Raw genomic sequence first — 21,909 nt, 5'->3', positions numbered from 1 at the left:
GAGGCACAATGTGCTATAGGAATTCAGAAGAGGGAGAGATCAAAGTTGGCTGTAGGGAACTGATCAAAGGTTCATAAAAAATAAGCATTTAAGTAAACCTTGAAATATGATAGGTAGAGGTCAACAGGGAAAAACCTCCCCAGTTAATAGGGTGATGTAAAGTAAGGAACAAAGTAGTGGAAAACTCAGGATATTTTGGGGAAGTAAAGAGTATACAGTCGACCCTTGAACGATACAGTTTTGAACTGAACAAGTCCATTTATATGCAGGTTTTTTCCAACAGCAGACACTACAGCACTACGTGATCCACAACTGGATGAATCTCCGGATGCCGAACTGAGGATATAGACAAACCCCAGATACAGAGGAATCACAGATACAGAGGGCCGACTATAAATCACATGTGGATTTTTGACTTTGAAGAGGGTTGACTCCCCTAATCCCTACTGTTCAAGGGTCAGTTGCAATTTGATGTGTTTAAAACACAGGGGAGCTGAGAGACATTTGGAAAAGACGGCAACCAGTAATGAGTGTCAGGCCAAGGAGTCTGGACTTCAATTAATAGATAAAAAGAACCTATTAAAGGGGTATATGAAGGAGAGGGTAGAGGAAGAGAGAAAGAAACACAGACAGACAGACATATGCAAGCCATGTCCACAGCTGTGATTAGATAAGATTGATCTGGCTCTCAGCTCTGTTTACAAGGAGTGACGAATATGAGGCAGACACGGGATTAGGTGCTGGAGACTCTGGGCAAACAATAGCTGGACACGGACAGTTTACTGTCTCTTCTCCACCAGACGTATTTGGGGGGCCCAGAAAGGTTCAATAATATCCTTGGGCTTTCATTTTCCCACACAAAAATAGGCCTATGACCACTGGTCTAACAACAGAAACAAAATGCCTATTCAACAGCAGCTATATGAAAATATAAGAGAAGCAACTCCCAGCTTTCTTCTGATAACCTAAGAAAATAGGAAAGCCTTCTCATATGTCTCAGCTATTTCAAATGTTTTTTATTCAAGGGAGCCTCGATCTGTGGCTGTTATCACGATAATAAATAAGAGATAATAAATCCCTCATACTTTCGAAAGTGACACTATAGATTTCCAAGATACTGAAAAAAAAAAGCACTAGCAATAAAGGTTAGGTCTAGGTGCTGATACTTAATATCTGAGCCTTGGTTGATAAAGAACAGAACAGTGACTAGGTATCTAATTTTTACCTCTCTTTCACAAAGTAAAAACAGCAACAACAAACACCTATACTCTTAACGTATTTAGAAGTAGCCCAGAGTTTAGTTTAACTATTTGATTAGTTATCACCAATTCTCCATTCCAAATATTCAATAAAAATAAAAAGGTTGGGACTACCCCATCTGACTGCTCAATTAATTACACAGCACATAACAAGCCAAGCCAACTGAGCTGAACAAGTTATCCCACAGCTGACCACTCTTCTCCTTTGCCTTCTTATCCTTAACATCTTATGGTAATATTTTTATGAATTTAATGGTTTATATGGATTTCCTAACAGTCTGTTTGCTCCATGGGGGCCAAAGTCATGTCTTATATCTTATTTCTCTGTCTCTAACACCTAGAATAATGCCTGATACATAATCGGCATTCACATCCATGTGCACACACACACGTGTATATGTGTGTGTGTATAAAGGACAAATGAATAACTTAAAGGGGACTGGCCGTCGAAAGAATACGAGAGAAAAGAGAACTACTTTGATAACCAACATTTCACTTCCACCTCATGAAAAGTTACTTGAAGAGGAACTCTTACCTGGCGTGTCATTACAAAATATGCATACATTGCCATGGCACTTCCATATGTGATGAAGTAGGTGACTGGCTCCATGATGTCCCAAGAATATTCCCACCAGGTAAGCCGGGCCAAAATGCCAAACTGTGTGGCCATGTAGGCAAGTCCACCCCATAGCACCAAAGTGGTCCTCTTCTCAGCTTTCCTGCTAATCTCAATTCGTACCTATAGGGCACATATGATTGGTCAATGGTAAGGCATTTTGACACAGAGCCAATTTTAAACTCTGATCTGAACTGTTCTATGTTCACTAAAGGAGCAGGGCTCATAATCAAGATGCAAGTTAGTCTCAATTCTGGTAAATATAGTTGTCTTCCTAAATAGTATCTGTAGTTTTCACTGAATAATATTTTATAGGAATAACACTTTTTGTATGTTTTTTGTTTCACCCTCTAAGTGGCTAAAAATATGGTGAAATTATGGGAGTGAATACATTAGTTTCAACACTTCTCTGTCCAAGTACAAGATTATTTTCTTTGAAAGAGGGAAATGAAAACATGCCAACGTTCTCTCGGTGTAGCATACAAGATTTAATCTATTATCAGTTTTTACTTAAAGGGTCTACTGGAGGCAAAACAGCACAGTGAATCAGAACACGGAATCTGGGTTAAGAACTGCTCAGTTCAGGCCCTGACCCACATCACCGTAACATCATTAGTGAGTTGTTCTGAGGATTAGATAAGAGAATACAGGTAAAATACTTAGGACAATTCCTGGCCCACAGTAAATATTCAATAAAGGATGGTAATTATTTTGCTATAGCTGGTACATTAAGAGAGGCTTCACCTTTTGAAAACACCATATTTAAATCTCATCCACCTTCACAACAGCTCCTCAAATTTATCACATTTCTAATGGTTTTAAATTTAATGAGAACAACTGTGAGATACATGTTCATTACTTTTAAAGAAATCAGAAAAAGCACAATAGTAAGAGTATTTGTTTCCCTCTTTGATCTTTAATACAATCTAGTTTCCTAAAATGGAAATACTTGTATTATCATTAAAAAATAAGGATGACACATGTTCACTGTAAAACATTCAGAAAAGTGTGATGAAAAAAATCAATCATACTCCTACCACTCTACTAGCATTTTGGAATATGTTCCTTAAGATTTTTTTTCTTTGAATATATATATATGTATGTGTGTGTGTGTGTATGGCCATATGCATAATACATTTAAAAACTGGATCACAGGACGCACTAATATGCAGTTTTATAAGTTATTTTTCATAAAATATCATGAAGAGCTTTCTACAGCATACTAGATCTACATGATTGTTTTTAACAGGTGCATAATATTACATATAATATCAATTCTTAACTTGGCTAAAATCATTATCCACTACACTCAAAACCATTCTTGATCAGCAATTCCAATTTTGTTGTAAAGGTGGTAAGTCTGGTTAAGGGCAGTACATGTAGATCTCAAGGCTTCAGACAATTCTTTTTTAAGTCCTTTCTTAGCTTTAATCGGGACTTTTTTATGATTCCGTTCCCAAAACTAGTGGACTAGCTTGATTGATAACAACTCAATCACATAAAACTTGGAGGGGAAAAAAAGCTAACATATATGCTCTGGAAAAAAATACCAGTGAATAGAAAAGCATGAAATCTGAATCTGCACCTTTTCCAGGGGCGCCAGTTGTCCTTTGAGATCTTCTAATCTTTCGATAAGCTCCCTTTCCTTGTTTAACTGGTGCTGCTCAATGCACAAGGTGGTGTATAGCTGCTGGACCAGTGTTTTTACATCATTCAGAGTTGCTGCATTTTCATGGCTTAAGAGGTCTGAAAGAAAGGGGTTATTTTTTTAAAAAAATGCATGCTTAAATGAAGAGTTGTTATTCCTAGGGCTATTATACAGTGATAAGAACAAGGCAGGTTCATCCACTAAAGGGATTTCACTTTCAGTGTTAAAATGAAGGAAAGGGATAGTTCTTTTTTAAAAAGGAGTCTATAAATCCTAGACAGTAAATTCATATTTGGACAACTTGAAAAATTTGAAGCCAACATCCACCATTATATTCTTGGAAGTCTAAATGTTACAAACGAGGCTACAAATAATAATCTTCATTAGATAGAGACAAAAAATTTTAAGGTGGTAGGTTAAAAACCAGTAGAGAGGTTCAGAATCAATCTGATTACGATGCTTATTAAAATGCTGATCTATACTTTACCTATGGTCTTATCATTTTAATTGGTTGTTATTTTCCCTTCAGTAACTAACACCTGAGGGGAAAAATACAGTGTTTCAAATTTGTAAATACAAAGGTATAAATAAAAATATCACTATCCTAATAATCTTAGCCCCCATACACCTTCCCCCTAGCAAACAACTTTTATTATTGTTGGGGAAAGACATGAAATAATGTATGGGTCTCAATCTCAAGCTCTAAAGGGCATGAAGTTATGATAATGAAAACGTAAAAGATTAAATAATTCTTTGATTCAATATCTTCTTCTGTGAGTAGCACGTGTTTCCAGAAATCTTAAAATTATATTTCAAGAATTTAATAAAAAGTCAGCTGATCTCAGCTGTCAAAGAATTAAAAAAAAAAAAACGAACCAGAAGGAAAGCTTTTGTTTCAGAATCTTATTAGCCTTAAATGTGACATTTTGTTAGTTATAGCAGAAGGTCAGCCTTTGTCTAAACTGAAATAAGCCAGTCAGAATTAGTCATGCATGTATTTCAAATATTCTTCAAGGATGTCCTTTAGCACAACTATCACGGAAATTCAATCAATAAAAAAATTCAAATGAGGGTAGCAAATTGGATTAGAGAAGAGCTGATATAGTAAAATGGGCTATAACACCTGGCGTAGTGTCTGGTACGCTTCAGTGAACGTGTGCTGCATTAATGGGAACAGATAAAAGCAAGAATGCTTTGGGTTCTAGAAGCCACCTATGTCAACAGGGTCTGCTTTGACCTGAAGTTGCAGCTTACACTCACCTGCAGTTCTACACTTTCTGAGGTTACAAAAAGAGAAAACTGTGCTCTAGAATGTCACAGGGAAGTGGTTGAGTCCATGCCTCCTGACCCCCAGGCCTACAACTGAGTTATGATTCTTCTATCATACCAAAATTAATATTTCTCCTATAAGCTCAATCCCCTTTCAAAAAGACATTTTTTTAAGGTAGGTATAAATCATTTATGGTTAAGAAAATCCTCTCACATATATTATTCCATGACATCATGAGTAAGCTTGGTGCTCACAATTTAGAAATGAGGAATTTGAGTCCTAGAGAGAGAAGATTAACAAACATTTTTGTACTAGGTACTGATCTAGTCACCACAGAGGGGAAAATATATCAAATATGAGATGGTTCCTCTCTTTAATAAGGGCTAATAATGATATTCACAAAGTTGCAGTGCTAGGAGAAAGTGGGAAAAGATCTCCGACTGGTAGCCCAACGACTTTCCCATTTTATGCTCTTTCTTTTTCCAATTTCACTTTCAATACCGTAGTTATACTGTTTTGCTTAGACGTCCAAGGAGGGAGAAAGGGAAGGAGGAAAGAAGGAAGGAAACAAGCTAGCAAGCAAGCAAACTAAATAGACTCTCTCCTCTTCCTTTTCCTAATGAAGCATGCCCATGTTAATGATCAAATATGTATGGACAAAAAAAAAAAAACCAAAACAATGTATGGACAATCGTAACCTGAAAATCTATAAAATCTGAAATCAGGCTTGGCATTTGTTTTACAAAAAAGTAAGTTTCTATTAGAACAGCAATCACTGAAGACTTGTTAGTTTAAAAATTAATATTCATATTATGGATTCTGCTGTGAAGGAAATTTATGTTTTATATCAATCTTTTCTTTTATGGCTTCTTTTTTATGTTATAGTTATAAAGCTATTTGTCACTCCAAGGTTGTAAAAATACTTCTTTTACTTTTTTTTTTTTATTGCTTTAAGTATTTCTTTTTCTTCTTTAAAATTTAAGTTTTTGATCCACACACCCTGTGACACACAGCATTTCCACTTCTAGGTATTTTTTTTTCCCACATATACACTCATATACTTCCTAAGTGATACACATTCAATATGATTCAATGCTGCAATATATAACCCAAAATTAAAACATAAAAATCCATGATAAATTATAAAATATGCAGTTGAATGATGATGCACAGTCATACAATGTAATACATAGAAGCTGTGAAAAAGAAAGGAATTCTTTTTTATTTTTTTAACTTTTTTTTTTTTACTGAGTTAGGAATGAGGAATTCTTGATGTACTGGTTATGTTAAGATTCTCAGAATACAATGTTAGGTAAGAAAAGGAGTTTGGTGGTTTTACATCTTGTCATCTAGCTACATTGGAATTATGTTTCCCAAAATACCCAAATTCCCTGGATGGTTCTGAATTAGAGAATGGTTCTGAATTATAGTTGACCAAAAGTGAAAATCAAGTGAGATTTTGGCAGGTAGAAGAAGTGAAGCAGAAGCCATTACGCTCTGAAGACTGTTGTGAGCAGTGAGAGCCAGATGCAGACGTGCCTGCAGAGGCCGGCATGTGCCTGCTCTCCTCTGCTCTGCACCCAGCTCTTTTCTCTAACTGCCACCTCTGATGATTAACAGCAAACAGCAAATCCACGCCCACAGCCAGATACAGCCTTTTAGAGTGGTGCTATCCAAACCAGTAACAGCTTGCCGTGCATGACTATTTAAATTTAAATGAAATAAAGTGAAATAAAATTTAAAATTCAGTTTCTCAGTCACACTAGCTATATTTCAAGAACTCAACAGGCACATGTGACTGATGGCTACCATACTGGACAGTGCATAAATGGAACATTTTCATTATCACAGAAAGTTCTATTTGATAACACTGTCCTAGAGATTTCTCTACCAGCCCGCTTTTGCTAATTCTCCTTATCCTAATAGTTGAACACCCCTTAATTTCCAGGTTCCCCGCAAGCTTTGATTTGTCCACTTCAAAACTCTTAACTGTTCTCTGATCGTCCAAGCTTCCCCTTTCAGACTCTCACTTCTTCAGCTTCATATACAACTGTACAAAATTGCATTCCTATAATAAATCTCTTCCTCTGCATTATTCATGTGGTTCTGCATCCCCAGTTGAATCCTGAATGATATAAACAATATGTATGATATGCTATTATTTGCATAAACAAGGAAAAAAGATTATGTATTCATATCTGCTTATGAATGCACTGACGATCTCTGGTAAGAAACATAAAAAACTGAGAACTTGGTAAGAGGAGAAAGGGTGGCTGTGGAATAGGGATGAAAAAACTTTTTCACATACCTTCTTTAACATCGGGAGTTGAAACTTTTGAATGTATTATCTATTCAAAACAAATAAAATTTAATGTGCAACAGCATACCTTCAAAAAGCAATGAAAAGACTGTAAAATGATAATTCCCAGGAGATTATTCTCACAGATGTTCAATTCTAGATCTGGTTGAACACAGAGTTGTTACCTTTCTGATCAGGCTTCAGTAAAGCCCTAGCAAACTCAAGGGAGTCAGCTTTATTTTGTTAGATTTTCTTGATAGTAAGAATACGGTTACAAGGTATTGTCATGGTGGAGGAAAACAACCACCTCAAACCCTTGACCCTGAAAAATCTGCCTACATCTTTGGAGATTAAATTACAGAGAGAAGATAAATCTGCTAACGCCTCAACAAAAACACTTCTGGATGATTTGTGTATACTTCACTAGAAATGCAATTAAGATGTTTATTAACATTTCTGCACATGTCATCAGTGTCAGGATAATTAACGTACACAAAGACAGGGAGATGTGCAAAATAATGGAGATTTAAAAGTCTTTTCAGCTACTACAATGGTTCGGGAAGGACTTTGGCTATTTGAGTCTCTGGTAAGATATTCATTATTGTTGGTATTTGGTTTGCCCAGTCAACCTTTTCTCTCAATTATTTACAACATTAAGAGAGATGCAAGGTCTCTAATATCCTCTGGATGGATAAACAGGGAAAGGAGATTAGTGGTGCCAATCAAAATGATTCTCCAAAACTTTCAACAACCAGTGATACACCATATATTCTTTTCCCAAGACTAAGAGGAAGTCAGTTAATTACAGCTTCAACATGGACTACAACATTGCTGTGGTGGCCACAAGAATGCAAGGGAACTTACAACTAGCCTTACTGCCATGACCTGCTCATCTGTTCCATTTCAGTTTTTTTCCTGCCTCTTCCCTCCAATTTTGGGGTTAGGTAAAAGGGTTGCCAGCACTTAGGGATCCATAATACCTGTGACTGCCAATCTCACATAAACATCAAATGTGGCTAAATTAGACCCTATATGAATAAGCCTTCTATCCTCAGTGCCTGGGAGAAGGGTGTGAAGTTACGGTTTTCTGGTGCACAATATTCATAGGGCATTTTTAGTTCTAAAGTGCTATCCATAAACAGGGAAGAGAAAAATAGGGGGGAGAAGTGAAAATTAAAGGGGGGTGGGTAAGGGATGAGTAGAAAAAATTGTGTCAAAACTTAAACTATTCTGGAAAAGTTTCCCTTCATTAACAATTTTAACTTTTATTAGATAAAACAGACTTGTTTCATCTGCTCCATGTATATATAAAATCCTAGTGTTCTTCTCATTATCTAACACACAAACCTAGTGCCTTCAATTTCTTTTCTCCATTTAGCTTTTTCACTAAAAACAGTTCCAGTGTGGGGAAGAGGAATATGCTTACTCATCTCATGATCGGCATGCCTTTCAAACACAGAAATTCAAACTGCTCTCTTACTCAGTGCAGCTGAAAAGGAGTGGTGACTTGCATGCCAGCAGTATCTTCCTCAGACAGGGAGAGGAGGATAATATGATGGAAACAAAATTAAAACCTATTTTACATTTTATCAAAAGAAGAAGGTTTTCTTTACTATGTTTTAAAAGTTGAGGAAGAAGTTTAAAACATTATTTGAGCTTCTGTGAAAAATGGTATATGACACAATCTTTCATTGGCTAATAATAACAGAGCTGAGAGAGTTTTGATGTGTGAATTTAAATATTAAAATAGTCTTTTAAAATTCTAAACTAATGCTGTTATTGAAGTTACCAAATTTCACACTTCAATTTACAATTATTCCTTGAATTAGGCTTTTGACCCTTGAAAACGTCACATTCTAATTGACCTATAGGGAAAGTAGATAGGTGTTTTACAGTTCTGAGATACAGATAAAGCAAAGAGCTGTTAGGCTGCCGAACTGACTACTAGAGAATCAAATATAATTTCTCCCCTTTCCAGTTTCTATCTTTGCTTTCTTTATTCAACTTGAGAATAATCCTATTTAAAAAACTTAAACATTCATTTGTTTTAAAAACATAGTATTAGACAAGATGGCTGGAATTACTCATTGGTTAAAATATCTGTAGTTTTTGACAACATAATAGATGAAAGCTCCAATCTTTACTTTCCTGATTGTTGTACTTTATATAAAAATGTATTAGTCCACTTTTATTATTTTATTAAAACAACAGAAAATCTAAATAGAATGAACTCTGTTGGTAATTCACACACACAAAAAAACCCTGAGTATAATCCTCTCAAGGTTTATCCATGTTGTTGCAGGTGGCTGGATTTTCTTCTTTCTCATGAGTGAATAATATTCCATTGTATACTACATCTTCTTTATCCATTCATCTGTAGATAAACACCTAGGTTGTTTCCAGTCTTGGCTACTGTGAGTAAAGCTGCCAAGAACATGGGAGTGTAGATATCTCTTTGAGATCCTAATTTCATTTTCTGTGGATATATACTCTGAAGTAGGATTACTGGATCATGTGGTAGTTCTATGTTGGTAGAAGAGTGAGTACCAATTTTCCAATTAAAAGATGAGTAAGTCCTGGTAATCTAAGGTACAGCATGGTGACTACAGTTAACAAAACTAATATATACTTTAAAGTGGCTAAGACAGTAGTTATCAAAAAGAAATGGCACTTGTGCAAAGTGATGGAGGTGTTAACCTTAAATTCTGTTGTGGTAGTCACTTCTCAACATATTAATGCATCAAAACATCACACTGTACAGCTTAAACTTACACAATGTTACATGTCAATTATATGTCAATAAACCTGGAAAAAACTAAAGAGCAAATTTAAAGAACAACAAAAAATTGAGTAAAATAAGGCCTGTACATCGGTAACTTTAAAGAGAACTTCTGGTCCAAGAATCACAGAACAGGAGAAAAGCATATTACCATAGCTAATGTATAGTTAACAATCACTGGTCTACAAGATCAATTATTCTAACTTAATAAAATCTGAGTAAGCAATGTCTTATTATTTAAAAGATACTTTAACTCATTTAATTCACTCAGTGTAGAATGACTACCTAAGACAATGGGGTATACAAAGTCACAGTGCCTTCCTCTGAGCCTTTGAAAAGAAACAAGAATTCAGAGAAGAGAGTAGTCATGTCTGGTTGGCTGGGAATCAGAGAAAGAAAGAAGAGGATCATGAAAGGCTTCATGGAAGAGATGACACTGATGATTTTGACAGGAGGAAACAGGACATTAGGAAGAAAGGAAAAAGGCATCTTAGTCAGAGGAAAGGTGAGCAAACACTGAGATGGCAAAGAATGGGGCATAGCTCTTGAAAGAGAAAAGAATACAGGATGGAGGAAAAGTAAGCATCGTTTCATAAGGAAAGAGAAACATTTTAAAGGTAGATGTGGACCAGATTTTGGAGGCATTCAATACTTAGGCTTTTACTTAGAACTTTATCTACATTAGATAGACACAATTCTCAAAAACAGAATGGAAAAGAACGAATGTCCTAGGAGGCTGACGGAGGAAGTGGTGGTTGTAGGAGAATTAACAACAGCAGCAAGTGATAATGAAGATCAAGAGCAAAGAGAGAAAAATGACCAAAAAAAGACATAGTTCAAAATGCTATTTTAGAAGGTTATTTAATAGCATCAGTACTGTGCAAAGCCATATTGGAGCCTGGGGTGAAAAAAAAAATCTGTAGTACAGATTCTGTCTTTATTTAAATTTTTGATATTTTGTTCATCATGGATTTTTAAAATTAGCTTTGATTTTTAAAAATAGTTCATTAAAAATATTATTTATCTTGATTACTAAGTTTTTGGCATCCTCTTAGAATTTGCACCTCAGGCAAACACCTCATTTTTTCACACAAAAGCATATACATGTCTTCATATAGAGTTCCCAAGGACTATTATTGTACAATAATTGGCTTTCAGACTGCTGACTTTGAACCATCTAAAAAAAAGAAAGAATTAATTCCTTTTAAAATTCCTATTATAAATGTTTAAGAGGACAGAAAAGTCCATAATTTGTTTTAAAAAGATTCCCCCCAATAATGTTATTAAAATAGTATGATTTTTAGTTTACATGGAGAGAAGGAGCTTGAATTATGTAGCACATTCATTTATGTGAATCAGAGTGACAATAGCCAATTATAAAGCATTCTGGTGTCTTAAGTTTCAGTCAATGTACTAGCCAAGTGCTACCTGTATGTAAAACTTGGAGTGTTCTTTGAATATTATCTGTTTCTCAAGTTTATCCAGGGAAAAACAAAGTTCTTTCCAAAAGCCCTTCCCACACTTCTGGCCTTATGAAGGTTATTTTTTTACCTCTCTTTGGTGGGCGTACATGATATGTTAAGTCATTAATGACCAGCTTAAAGTCGTCAAGGAGGAGGAGGTCTATTCCTGTTGAAGCAGCAACTCGAACACCATCTGTGAAAAATTTAAATGTGAAAATTTTTAATCTGTCATATGTCCATAATTATTCAAGAATGGTCAGGAAGAAAAGCAATCCTCAAAATAGATTTTAAAATTACATCTTCTCTTTTAAATTTCAGTTAATTTTTTGCTTTATCCCCAAGTTCTATGCTAAACAAAGCTCATATTATCTGAAGCTTTTTGTTTTAATGGCCTCAATCTGTGAAGATTTAACAACATGCTTTTCTGGCAGAACTTTATGAACAAGTGAAATAATTATACAGATGTATGGGTGTCAGTTGGAAATCTAGGGTCACTGGGAGAGGTGCATGGATGTCTATTTGTCTATGATGGAAGTTGGTTGAGTTAAAAAAAAAAAAACGTTTTCTAATATATGGTACTTTGCAGTATAGTTCCTATTTAGTTGTCCATAATTCAGTAGGGGCAGATGCTAGGGTTGGCAAAGTACGCCAAGCTGGTCTCCCACTTATATTACAAGATGAGTTGAGAAGTAAGCATATTTAACAGTTAAACTACAGAAATGTGGCAGATTAGTAACAACTGATAAATCCAAGAGTAAATACGTACTTACTGTACTAGACTTTTATGTTTTCTGTAGGTTTAAAATTTTTCAAAGTGAAAGTGGGAAAAACGTAAGGTGCTTAAAAAATAAATAAATGAAATAGATGTCACGTCAAATGGGAATTCTTAGTGCCTTATTTTATTTTCAAATCATATATGTCTTTATTTCATAAATGGTTATGTGAAAGACATAAAAAGATCTAAAATCTAAAAAGAAGTCCAAATGTTTCTTATTTTCAGAGTGATAGCTCAACTACTAGAAAAGTTTATTCTATGCCTAAGGTAATGACAAAAGGTCTCAAAAATATAAAATGTGATTTATTGTTCATCTTTGCCCACGGCATTATATGTGAGGTGCTTTTGAATGAGACTCCTTGTATTCTATACATTTGCTAAACCCGAACAATCATTCTGAAAACTGGGAGAGAAATCACTCTCCCCTGACATTTGCTAAAAAGAAAAAAAGTGTCCAAAGTGAAGAGCATGGGATTTGCAGGGGTGTGTGTGTTTTTGTGTGTGTATAGAAGCAGTTTGAGGGGAGTGGGTGGGAGGAGTGAGTGGGAATTAACAACGAAGGTGACTATACCTGGTGAATAGATTGCAACTCTATCAATTCCCCGATCCTCTTCTTGCAGTTGTCGTAAAAACACACCAACGGAGTCTGAGATAGGTTTGAGAGTGAACTGGCAGCGTTCCCGCCGGGACGGTAGCCTCACGGATATCACAGGTAACCCATTTTGATACACCACTGTCACATCTGAATGAAAAAGACCCATAATCATATGATAATTAGATTTCACTCCAAGTTAAAGCTATATTATTACTCTTCTTAAATGGGGGTCTGTTATCATTAGTGTGATTTAAAATGTTTTCAAAGGTTCAAGAACATGCCCTTTAGCTTTAGCTGAAAGCTATTCTGGGAACTGGCTTATGAAAGATAATATTGCTCATACAATTCACTTTTCAGAAAAAAGAAAAGATGCAAAAGGTTATTTTCTAAGTGGGTCAAGGAGCGGCTTTCCCAGGAATCTGAGGTAAAGTTCTCGGTATTGGTGAATATAAATCCTGGTCCATTTAGTAAGATTTTATTAAGTAGCCAGAGATTGCTGGGCCAGATTCCATACCCTGTAGGAGGTGGCTCTTGGGAGCCAGAGCTTTCAAGAATCCTTGGGGAATGACATCTGAAAGTACACTAATAAGTGAGGCTCTTACTCAGGGACAGTCAACTCATATTTGTAGTAAACTATTACATCTAAGGTGCTTAATAAGTAAGCATGCTTTTATATGGACATATAGACATATTAGGAAATAATCAAAATCAATACCTTTTAAGTTCTTTTAAACACTTTCCTGAGGTTAGCTAGAAGCCAAAGCTCAACTTTCGGGATTTTCTAACAGAAGGTTATTACCATAAGCTACACAACTGAAAGGATTTTCTGCAACATTTCAGCACAGAATCCTTATTACCTTATTTTGCTCCTCAACAGTCTTGATTTACAGAGCCTTAGTCACTAAAACAAATGTCAGAACAACTCTTTCAAAATCACTTTCAAAGAATTTTTTATTTAATTTTGAACCAGAATTTTTTACATAAGCAACCAAGCATTTAAAGATGGTAAGTTAGCACTAGCCTGTGAAAGGAAAACAGGCTCTGGAGTTAAATCTAGGATGAAATCCTGACTCTATAACTTTGGGCATATTATATAATTTCTCTGAGCCTCCCTTTTTTCATTTATAAAATAGATTTAATCCCTAACTATAGAGTTGTTGTAAGGAATAAATAAAATAAACCATTTGAAACACTTAGCACACTGCTTTTTTATTTTTTAAGAGTCAAAAGATACATTCTATAATGTTTCTAAGGATTCATACCCCTCAAAATTGAAGAGTTGAGAGGAAATATACTTAGATGAAGGTTCTCAAGATTCCAAATGCATCAAACTTTCCATGGTTGTAGTAATACACATCTTATTTCCTTGTCTAATTAAAGGGGACTACAATGAATACAAAAGCTTCACACTACATTCTTTCATGATTTAAAACTTAAAAGTAACCCTTACTGAGGCACCGTTTATAAATAACAAAATACACTCTTATTGTAAATAAAACATTTGATGAATTTTGACATAATTATCAAGACAAAGAACATTTACCACCCCACCCCCCACCCTACAATTCTCTTGATCTCCACTGCAGTTAATCTCTGGAAAACCACTGACTGGATTTTTGTCACCACAGGTTACATTTAGTTTTTCTAGAGTTTATATTACTGGAATTATTCATATAGCATGTACTCTTTTGTATCTGGCTTCTTTCTCTCAGCATCATGATTTTGAGATTCATCCATGCTGTTGCATGCTTTGTTTTTATTAATTTGTTTTTATTGCTGAGTAGTATTTCACAGCATATGGATATACCACAATATGTCCATCCATTCACATGCTGATTGACATGTTGATTCTTTCCAGTTCTGGACTACTATGAATAAACTTTTTATGATTATTTACATACAATTTTTTGTATGGACATTTGTTTTTGTGGTATACTTTTCCTCATCCTTTTAATTTTAACCTATCCATGTCTTTCAAGTGGGTTTCCTATAGACAACATATAGCTGAGTCTTGCTATTCTATCCAATCTGACAATCTCTACCTTTTAAAGTGTGTATATAACTTACATTTAATAACTTATAAATATTGTTGTGTATAAGTCTGCAATCTTGCTACTTTTCTTGACCCAACTCTTTTTTTTCTTTTACTTTTCTTCTATTCTTACCCTCTTTTAGATTAATTGAGTATTTTATGATTACATTTAATCTCTACTATTGGCTTATTAACTATACCTTTTCATGTTTTTAGGGGTTACTCTACAGCAAGTATTGGCAAACTTTTTCTGTAAAGGGGTAGATATTAAATACTTTAGGCTTTGTGGGTCATAGGATCTCTGTTGCAACTTCAGACTCTGCACTGTGGTGCAAAAGCAGCTATAGGCAATATGTAAACAAATGAGCATGGTTGTTTTCCAACAAACTTTATTTACAAATATAAGGAATATGCTGGATTTAGACTATTGGGTTTGCTGAACTATACTCAAGGGTTTACAATATACATCTTTAACTTAAAATCCTTCCCTGTTAATCCCATCATCTCTTTCATTTCTAGGTCTGGTTCTATTGGCTGATTTTTCTTCCCCCCTTTTCTCTAGCTTCTTCATATGTCTAGTAATTTTTGATGGGAGGTTAGACATTGTGACTTTTACATTGTTAAATGCTGGATCTTGTTGTATAGTTAAATTACTTGCATATTAGCTTGATTCTTTCAAGTCTTTTAGGACAGAGCTAGAGAATGCTTTATTCTAGGGCCAATTTGGCCCCATTTCCAAGTTACGATTCTTCTGGGAGTCTCTACTGAATGTTCATGTATTCAGTGATGTCTCTCCCTTTAGCTGGAGGGAGTCAAATGATTTCTACAAGTTAATCATTTTATAGCTTCTGGTAATTCCTATTCCTTGGAAGTTGTTATAGCCTGGTCTTACAGTTTAGAATTTAGCCAAAGCCTCAGGCTGCAAGCTGAGGCAATGTAAGGTTAATCAGTCTCATTTACTTCTCTTCTCTCAGAGATCACAGTCCCATCTTGCCTAATGTCCAATGTCTAAAAACAGTATTTTCACATATTTTTGTCTGGTGTTCTAGTTGTTGTCATCAGGGCAGCAATTCCCATAGCAGCTAATCCTTTGTGGATACATGATTTGAATTGTTATATAAAAACTAAAAAGAAGCAAAGTCAGGAATCTCTACTTATTTATTTCTTCTAAAAGAGTAGTTTGAGTTTCCTAAGGAATAAAAGGCCAAAAATAGTATTATGAACTTAATACAAAGCATGTACTTTCTAAAGTTATCAATATCTAAATATACTTGAAATTTTTTGTCATTTTCTTTTTTCATTTTTAAAAGAATCCTTGGTAATCCAGTGTTTCCTTAAAGTCAGAGACAGTGACATAAACATTCCTACCTTTTCTAAAGGCAGTAATGATAATGGGGTCATAAAATGAGGTGATTAAGTTGTCTAACTGCGGGGAGGGTATAGCTCAAGTTGTGAAGCACATGCTTAGCATGCATGAGGTCCTGGGTTCAATCCCTGGTACCTCCACTAAAAATAAATAAATAAATAAATATTAACCCCCCCACCCCCAAACCCCCAGAAAACAAAAACAAAACAAAACTTGTCTACTTGTTGTTTTCCCAATCCAGTCCTCTTTCTATATGTGAAAAAAAAAAAAAAGATTCAACCACAGATTTCAAGAAGTAGGCAGAGTTGAATTTAAGTAAAAGACAGAAATCTGTTAATCTTAAACACACCAAATATGGAAGACTGCACTAATAGATCAGTTTCACAGGTAAGTGCTTAGGAGTTACTGTTTTGAAATAACTGAGACAAAGTCAAGAGAGCAAATTAAGGGCTTTATCACCCAGTTTAACCTTTTCCTTTAGAGATCATGAAGCCTTTAAAAGGAATTAAATATGAAAGCTTTGAGAAATTCTGCATGGATAGAACATTTCAGAACTGACAAACTTTTATTATAATACTGCTTTTGAAATAAATTCCCAGGTCTCCTTCTTTCCCACATACTAGATTGTAATGTAAATGTCAGACTTCTTGTTTGCAACCAAAGAATAACAATTTATCAAAGTTCCTCAAGTTTAACAGTATACAAAATAGCTTCTGGTGGTAGTGAAGTCACAATGGGATTTACAAACTAATGACAGCTGTCAGCTACTATTCTCTAAAGACACATATTCTTTTAAAGTGTAAATTGCATCAAGTGATTTTTTTGGTTGGTTTAAAAAAATCTTTTGCTTTGATTTCTATTTCAATAAATAAGAAACAATCTAAGTATGTTCCACAGCAGTGTGCTTTAAAGAAACCTAGAGATTATGGGGCATCCGATATAAATAGTGAGAGACAGAACATAACAATTGACTTAGGCATAAAAATAAAAAGGCAAGGAATTTTCCAGAGTAAGAAGAGAAGTGCAAGGACAACAGACATTTGGGGTTGAAGATGTAATAAATTTAAAAAAGACTCTGCCTTTGAAGCATCAGGTACAGAAAAAGTCATATAATACAAATGCTTGTTATTTAGCTAATTATTTAAAAAGAAGCTTATAAAATGCATAGTAGGAAATTTAGTTGGTGTTCAAAATAATAAGCAAAATCACTTCCAAAATATATCATTTAATGAACATGACTGTATATATCTTAAGAACTTATGAAAGAGAACTGGTACAATAAAGAAGCATTTTTAGGGTATTTTCTGCAGAGATACTTATTGCTGAATTTTACATTACATGATAGATGATCCCAGTGGCTTATGATCTGGCCATCATATATTTCTCTTCTTCCCTTTCTCTGTAATATTCTGCATCAAGAATGTAAAATATAATAACAGAATTTTAGTGGTGGAAGGGCCAGAGAAATCATACAGACTAATGCCCATCTTCTACAGTCAGAGCAACGAAGTCCAGCAAAGTTAGATGATGTTCCTAAGCTCCATCCATGTTGTCCCAAATGGCAAAATGGCATTCTTTTGTATGGCTGTGTAATATGCTATTGTATATACATCACCTCTTCTTTATTCATTCACCTATGGATGGACACTTAGGTTGCCATTTTCTTGGCTATTATAAATACTGCTAAAATGAACATAGGGATGCATATATCTTCTCAAATTAGTGTTTTTGTTTTCTTTGGAAAAATACCTGAAAGTAGAATTGCTTAATCATATGGTGATTGTGTTTTTAATTTTTTGAGGAACCTCCATACTGATTTCCACAGGGGCCATATCAATTTATATTCCCACCAATAGTGCACGAGGGCTCCCTCTCCTCAACATCCTCACCGATACTTGTTATTTCTTGTCTTTTTGATAATAGCCATTCTGACAAGTGTGAGTGATATCTCACGGTAGTTTTGATTTGCATTCCCCTGATGATGAGTGATATTGAGCATCTTTTCATGTGTCTGTTGGCCATCTGTATGTCTTCTTTGGAAAAAATGTCTGTTCAGGTCCTTTGCTCATTTTTAAAATCAGGTTTTCTTCTTTTTTTTTTTTATGTTGAGTTGTATAAGACAAATTTGGATACAAATCTCTTATCAGATATATCAAGATATGCAGGTATCTTCTATTCAGAAGGGTGTCTTTTCAGTTTGTTGATAGTTTTCCTTTGCTGTGCAAAAACTTTTGAGTTTGATTTGGTCCTATTTGTTTATTTTTGCTTTTGTTTCCCTTGCCTGAGGAGACATCCAAAAAAAAATTATTCCTAAGACTGATGTCAAAGAGTATACTGCCTATGTTTTCTTTTACGAGTTTTGTGGTTTTGGGTCTTACATTTATGTCTTTAACCCATTTTGAGTTTATTTTATACATATATTGTGAGAAAGTAGTCCATTTTGATTCTCTGACACATAGCTTTGCAGTTTCCCCAACATCATTTATAGAAGAGGCTGTCTTTTCCCCACTATATTTTTTTGCCTCCTGTGTTATAGATGAATTGACCATGTAAGTATGGGCTTATTTCTGCTATTCTGTTCCACTGATCTATGTGTCTGTTTTTGTGCCAGGACTACACTGTCTTGATTACTGTAGCTTTGTAGTATCATCTGAAATCAGGAACTGTGATACCTCCAGCTTTGTTCTTCTTTCTCAAGATTGTTTGGCTATTTAGGGCCTTTTGTGTTTCCATACAAAGTTTAGAATTATTTGTTCTAGTTCTATGAAAAATGCCATTGGTATTTTGATAGGGATTGCCTTGAATTTGTAGATTACCTTGGGGAGTATGATAATTTTAACAAGATTTATTCTTCTAATCCATGAGCATGGTATATCTTTCCATTTGTTCATGTCATCTTGAATTCCTTTCATTAATGTCTTATAATTTTCTGAGTACAAGTATTTATCTCCTTGGTTAGATTTATTCCTAGGTATTTTATTCTTTTTGATGCAACTGTAAATGAGATCATTTTCTTAATTTCTTTTTCTGATAGTTCATTGTTAGTGTACAGAAATTCAACAGATACAGATTTCTATATATTAATTTTGTATCCTGCAACTTTACTGAACTCATTTATTATTTCTAACAGTTTTTTTTTTTGAGGCACATTTTAGTTTCTGATGTAAATTTGGCCAAACTTTTTTTTTCCTTTTAGAGTTGTTTCACACTTTACTCCTTATGCCACCTGGAGCTTACTTTTGCGAGGAAAGAAATCAATCATAACAGCACGATGGATTGAATACTCTGCCCTTTCTCCTGATTTACAATGCTAATCCTATCATATGTCAAATTTCCATATATGCAAGGTTTCTCTAGTCTGATCCTACAATCTTCCCTGTACCAATACTTCACTGTTTTGATTATTACGGTTTTAAAAATGCATCTTAATATGTAGTTTAGATAAATCTCTTTTCCCCTTCTACTCCAAATTTATCTTAGGTACCTGTATAGTTTTATTCTTTCATATAAATTTTTGAATAAGTTTATTAGTTCCTGTTGAGGTTTACATTAGCATTGCACTGAGTTTACAAATTCACGTGGAGGAAACTGAAAATTGTTATAATGTTGTCTTCATGTTCATTAACATATTATAATTCTGCATTTATCCCTATCTTTTTTCATGTCCTTCAATAAAGTTTATTCCTCTCAATAGATGCCTTACAGATTTTATTAGTTTCATTCATAGATACCTTCAAAAAATCTATTTTTGATACTCACTTCTGTATTCATTTAATTCCAAAAGTCCATATCCTTTTTCATTAAATTATGATGTATTAGATAAAATATAAGATTATCATTTTAATAGAATAAATTAAATATTATTTTGGTGATAGTAAGGCCCTTGCTTATACATTATGGCAAAAATATCCTGGGAGTTTACTTAAATATGTAAAATAGACAATTTAAAATTTCTTTAAATTATTCATGATATATTAAAAATGTTAAATCTCTCATGTATTATCATTTGAAGAATACTCCTTTTGAAAAACACATAAATATTTATGTAGATAATACCTTTTCATTTCAATATAAGAAAGCCCAATTAGAGAATCATAACTTTAGTAGTTTGTGTTTGCGTCTTTCTAACCTGTAGTGTAAATTAATTTAATGAAATTAACTATATATTTCATTGTGAACCTAAGGTGAATTAGCATTTGTACAACTGAATCTCTCTCTGTGGAACTATGTAAACACATTTTTGTGAAGTTATTACAAGGCTTAAATGATAAAAGTTGTGAAAATCCTTAAAGTTATAAATATTTTAACATATGGTATGATTAGTCTTATGTTAAATAGCAGTACAACCTACGTACCTTTCATTAATTCTGGTTCTTTAAAATCTGTTTATGAAAATAATTAATTTCTCACCCTCATACCTGCTTTGCATCCAGTATTCCTCACATCAGTTGATGACAGTACTCAAACCAGAAACTCTGAAGTAATTATTGACTCCATCCTCTCTCTTCCCTTTCAAGAATCCAGTTAGGAAACTTCATCAATTTAACTTCTAAGTGATTTTCTCTCACTTTCACTATCAATTATTACTCAGTTTTCTAGATCAGACAGTCCCCTTTCTGGCCATTTCTTTTTGGCCTCTTTCATCAGCTTGTCCTCTTCCTTCTCCTAATTAGTAAATGTCAAGGCCTCAGGCCTGCTTTTCATCCTCCTACCTCTCACTCTCAGCTTCCTTCTCTTCCACTGTCAGGGCTTCAGTTATAGGATGAAGACTCCTACCCTTCCATCTCCAGCTTGGACCTCTTTTATGATTTCCTGACTTGTATGCCTAGGAGTCTACTCAATATCTCTACTTGGATGTTCGATAGAAACCTCAAACCTAAATAGTCCCCATTGAATTTGTTATTTCCCTGCAAATCTTTTACTCTTTCACCATTCTTTAACCAGGTGCTTCAACCAGAAACCTGGGAAATCATCTTAACTACTCCTTTTCCCTCCCTCTCCAAATCCTTTTGATTCTACCTCTTAGATCTCTTTTGACTCTTCAGCCCTGTTACCAACACTTGATACAAGTCTATCATCTTTCTTGGACACCTTAGAAGCCACACCCTCTGAACAGCTTCTCCAGCTCTCCTCCAACCATTATACTCTCTACATTGTCACTAGATCTAATGTAAATCCTCCAGAGCTTCCCCATTGCCTAGAGAATAATGTTCAAACTCTCTGGCACAACACAGTAAGGCTTTGCATCATGTGACCCCTGTCTAACTCTTCAGGTTAAACTCTCCACTTTCCTGCATTTGATGCTCAAGAAATATCTGAACTACTTGTAGCTCATGTCACATTTCAGGACTTTTACATGTGTTCTTCTCTCTGCTTGGGATGATTTTACCTATATCCACCTGTTCACTCCTGTCCAACCTCCCCAACTGTCTCAGTTATCATCTTTCTTGTGGATCTGCCGACTCCTCACTTTTCGACACCAAAACTAATCGTGACTTCCTCCTCATCAGGTCTGTGAGGTATATATCTTTGTATATTTGGAATAACAAAAAGCTTATCTGACTTTCAAAAAAATAATTTCTCATAAATACCAAAAGCATTTGTGCTAAGTAAAAGGTCATCTGCTTCCTTTCATACATCTACTTATCCCACTAAGAAGTAGCTATTTTACTTTGTTTTTGTAAAAATGAGATTCTGTCCTAATATAGTGTTCTACATTTTTTCTTTTTAAGAATAATGATTTTGATGGTACTGCTATAAAGATAACTTCATTAAACCTTGATCCTTGGCCTACGTTAATTTCTGAG

At 34.6% G+C, this 21,909-nt stretch overlaps 1 protein-coding gene across 5 annotated transcripts in view; it reads right to left on the bottom strand.

Annotated features, from left to right (window-relative positions):
- Nucleotides 1-21,909, bottom strand: part of MCU (mitochondrial calcium uniporter) — a 199,149-nt gene that overhangs the window by 4,807 nt on the left and 172,433 nt on the right. For all 5 annotated transcript variants that reach the window (XM_045522785.2, XM_074374177.1, XM_074374176.1 and 2 more), the window contains 4 exons: nucleotides 12,681-12,851; nucleotides 11,423-11,527; nucleotides 3,461-3,621; nucleotides 1,795-1,998 (listed from right to left, as the gene is read on the bottom strand). In XM_045522785.2, the coding sequence (XP_045378741.1) occupies nucleotides 1,795-1,998; nucleotides 3,461-3,621; nucleotides 11,423-11,527; nucleotides 12,681-12,851 (641 nt within the window). The remainder of the gene's footprint in view (nucleotides 1-1,794; nucleotides 1,999-3,460; nucleotides 3,622-11,422; nucleotides 11,528-12,680; nucleotides 12,852-21,909) is intronic.

Source organism: Camelus bactrianus, chromosome 11 (assembly GCF_048773025.1).
Source record: "Camelus bactrianus isolate YW-2024 breed Bactrian camel chromosome 11, ASM4877302v1, whole genome shotgun sequence".
Lineage (NCBI taxonomy): Eukaryota > Metazoa > Chordata > Mammalia > Artiodactyla > Camelidae > Camelus > Camelus bactrianus.
This window is presented reverse-complemented; position numbering and strand designations above follow the sequence as displayed.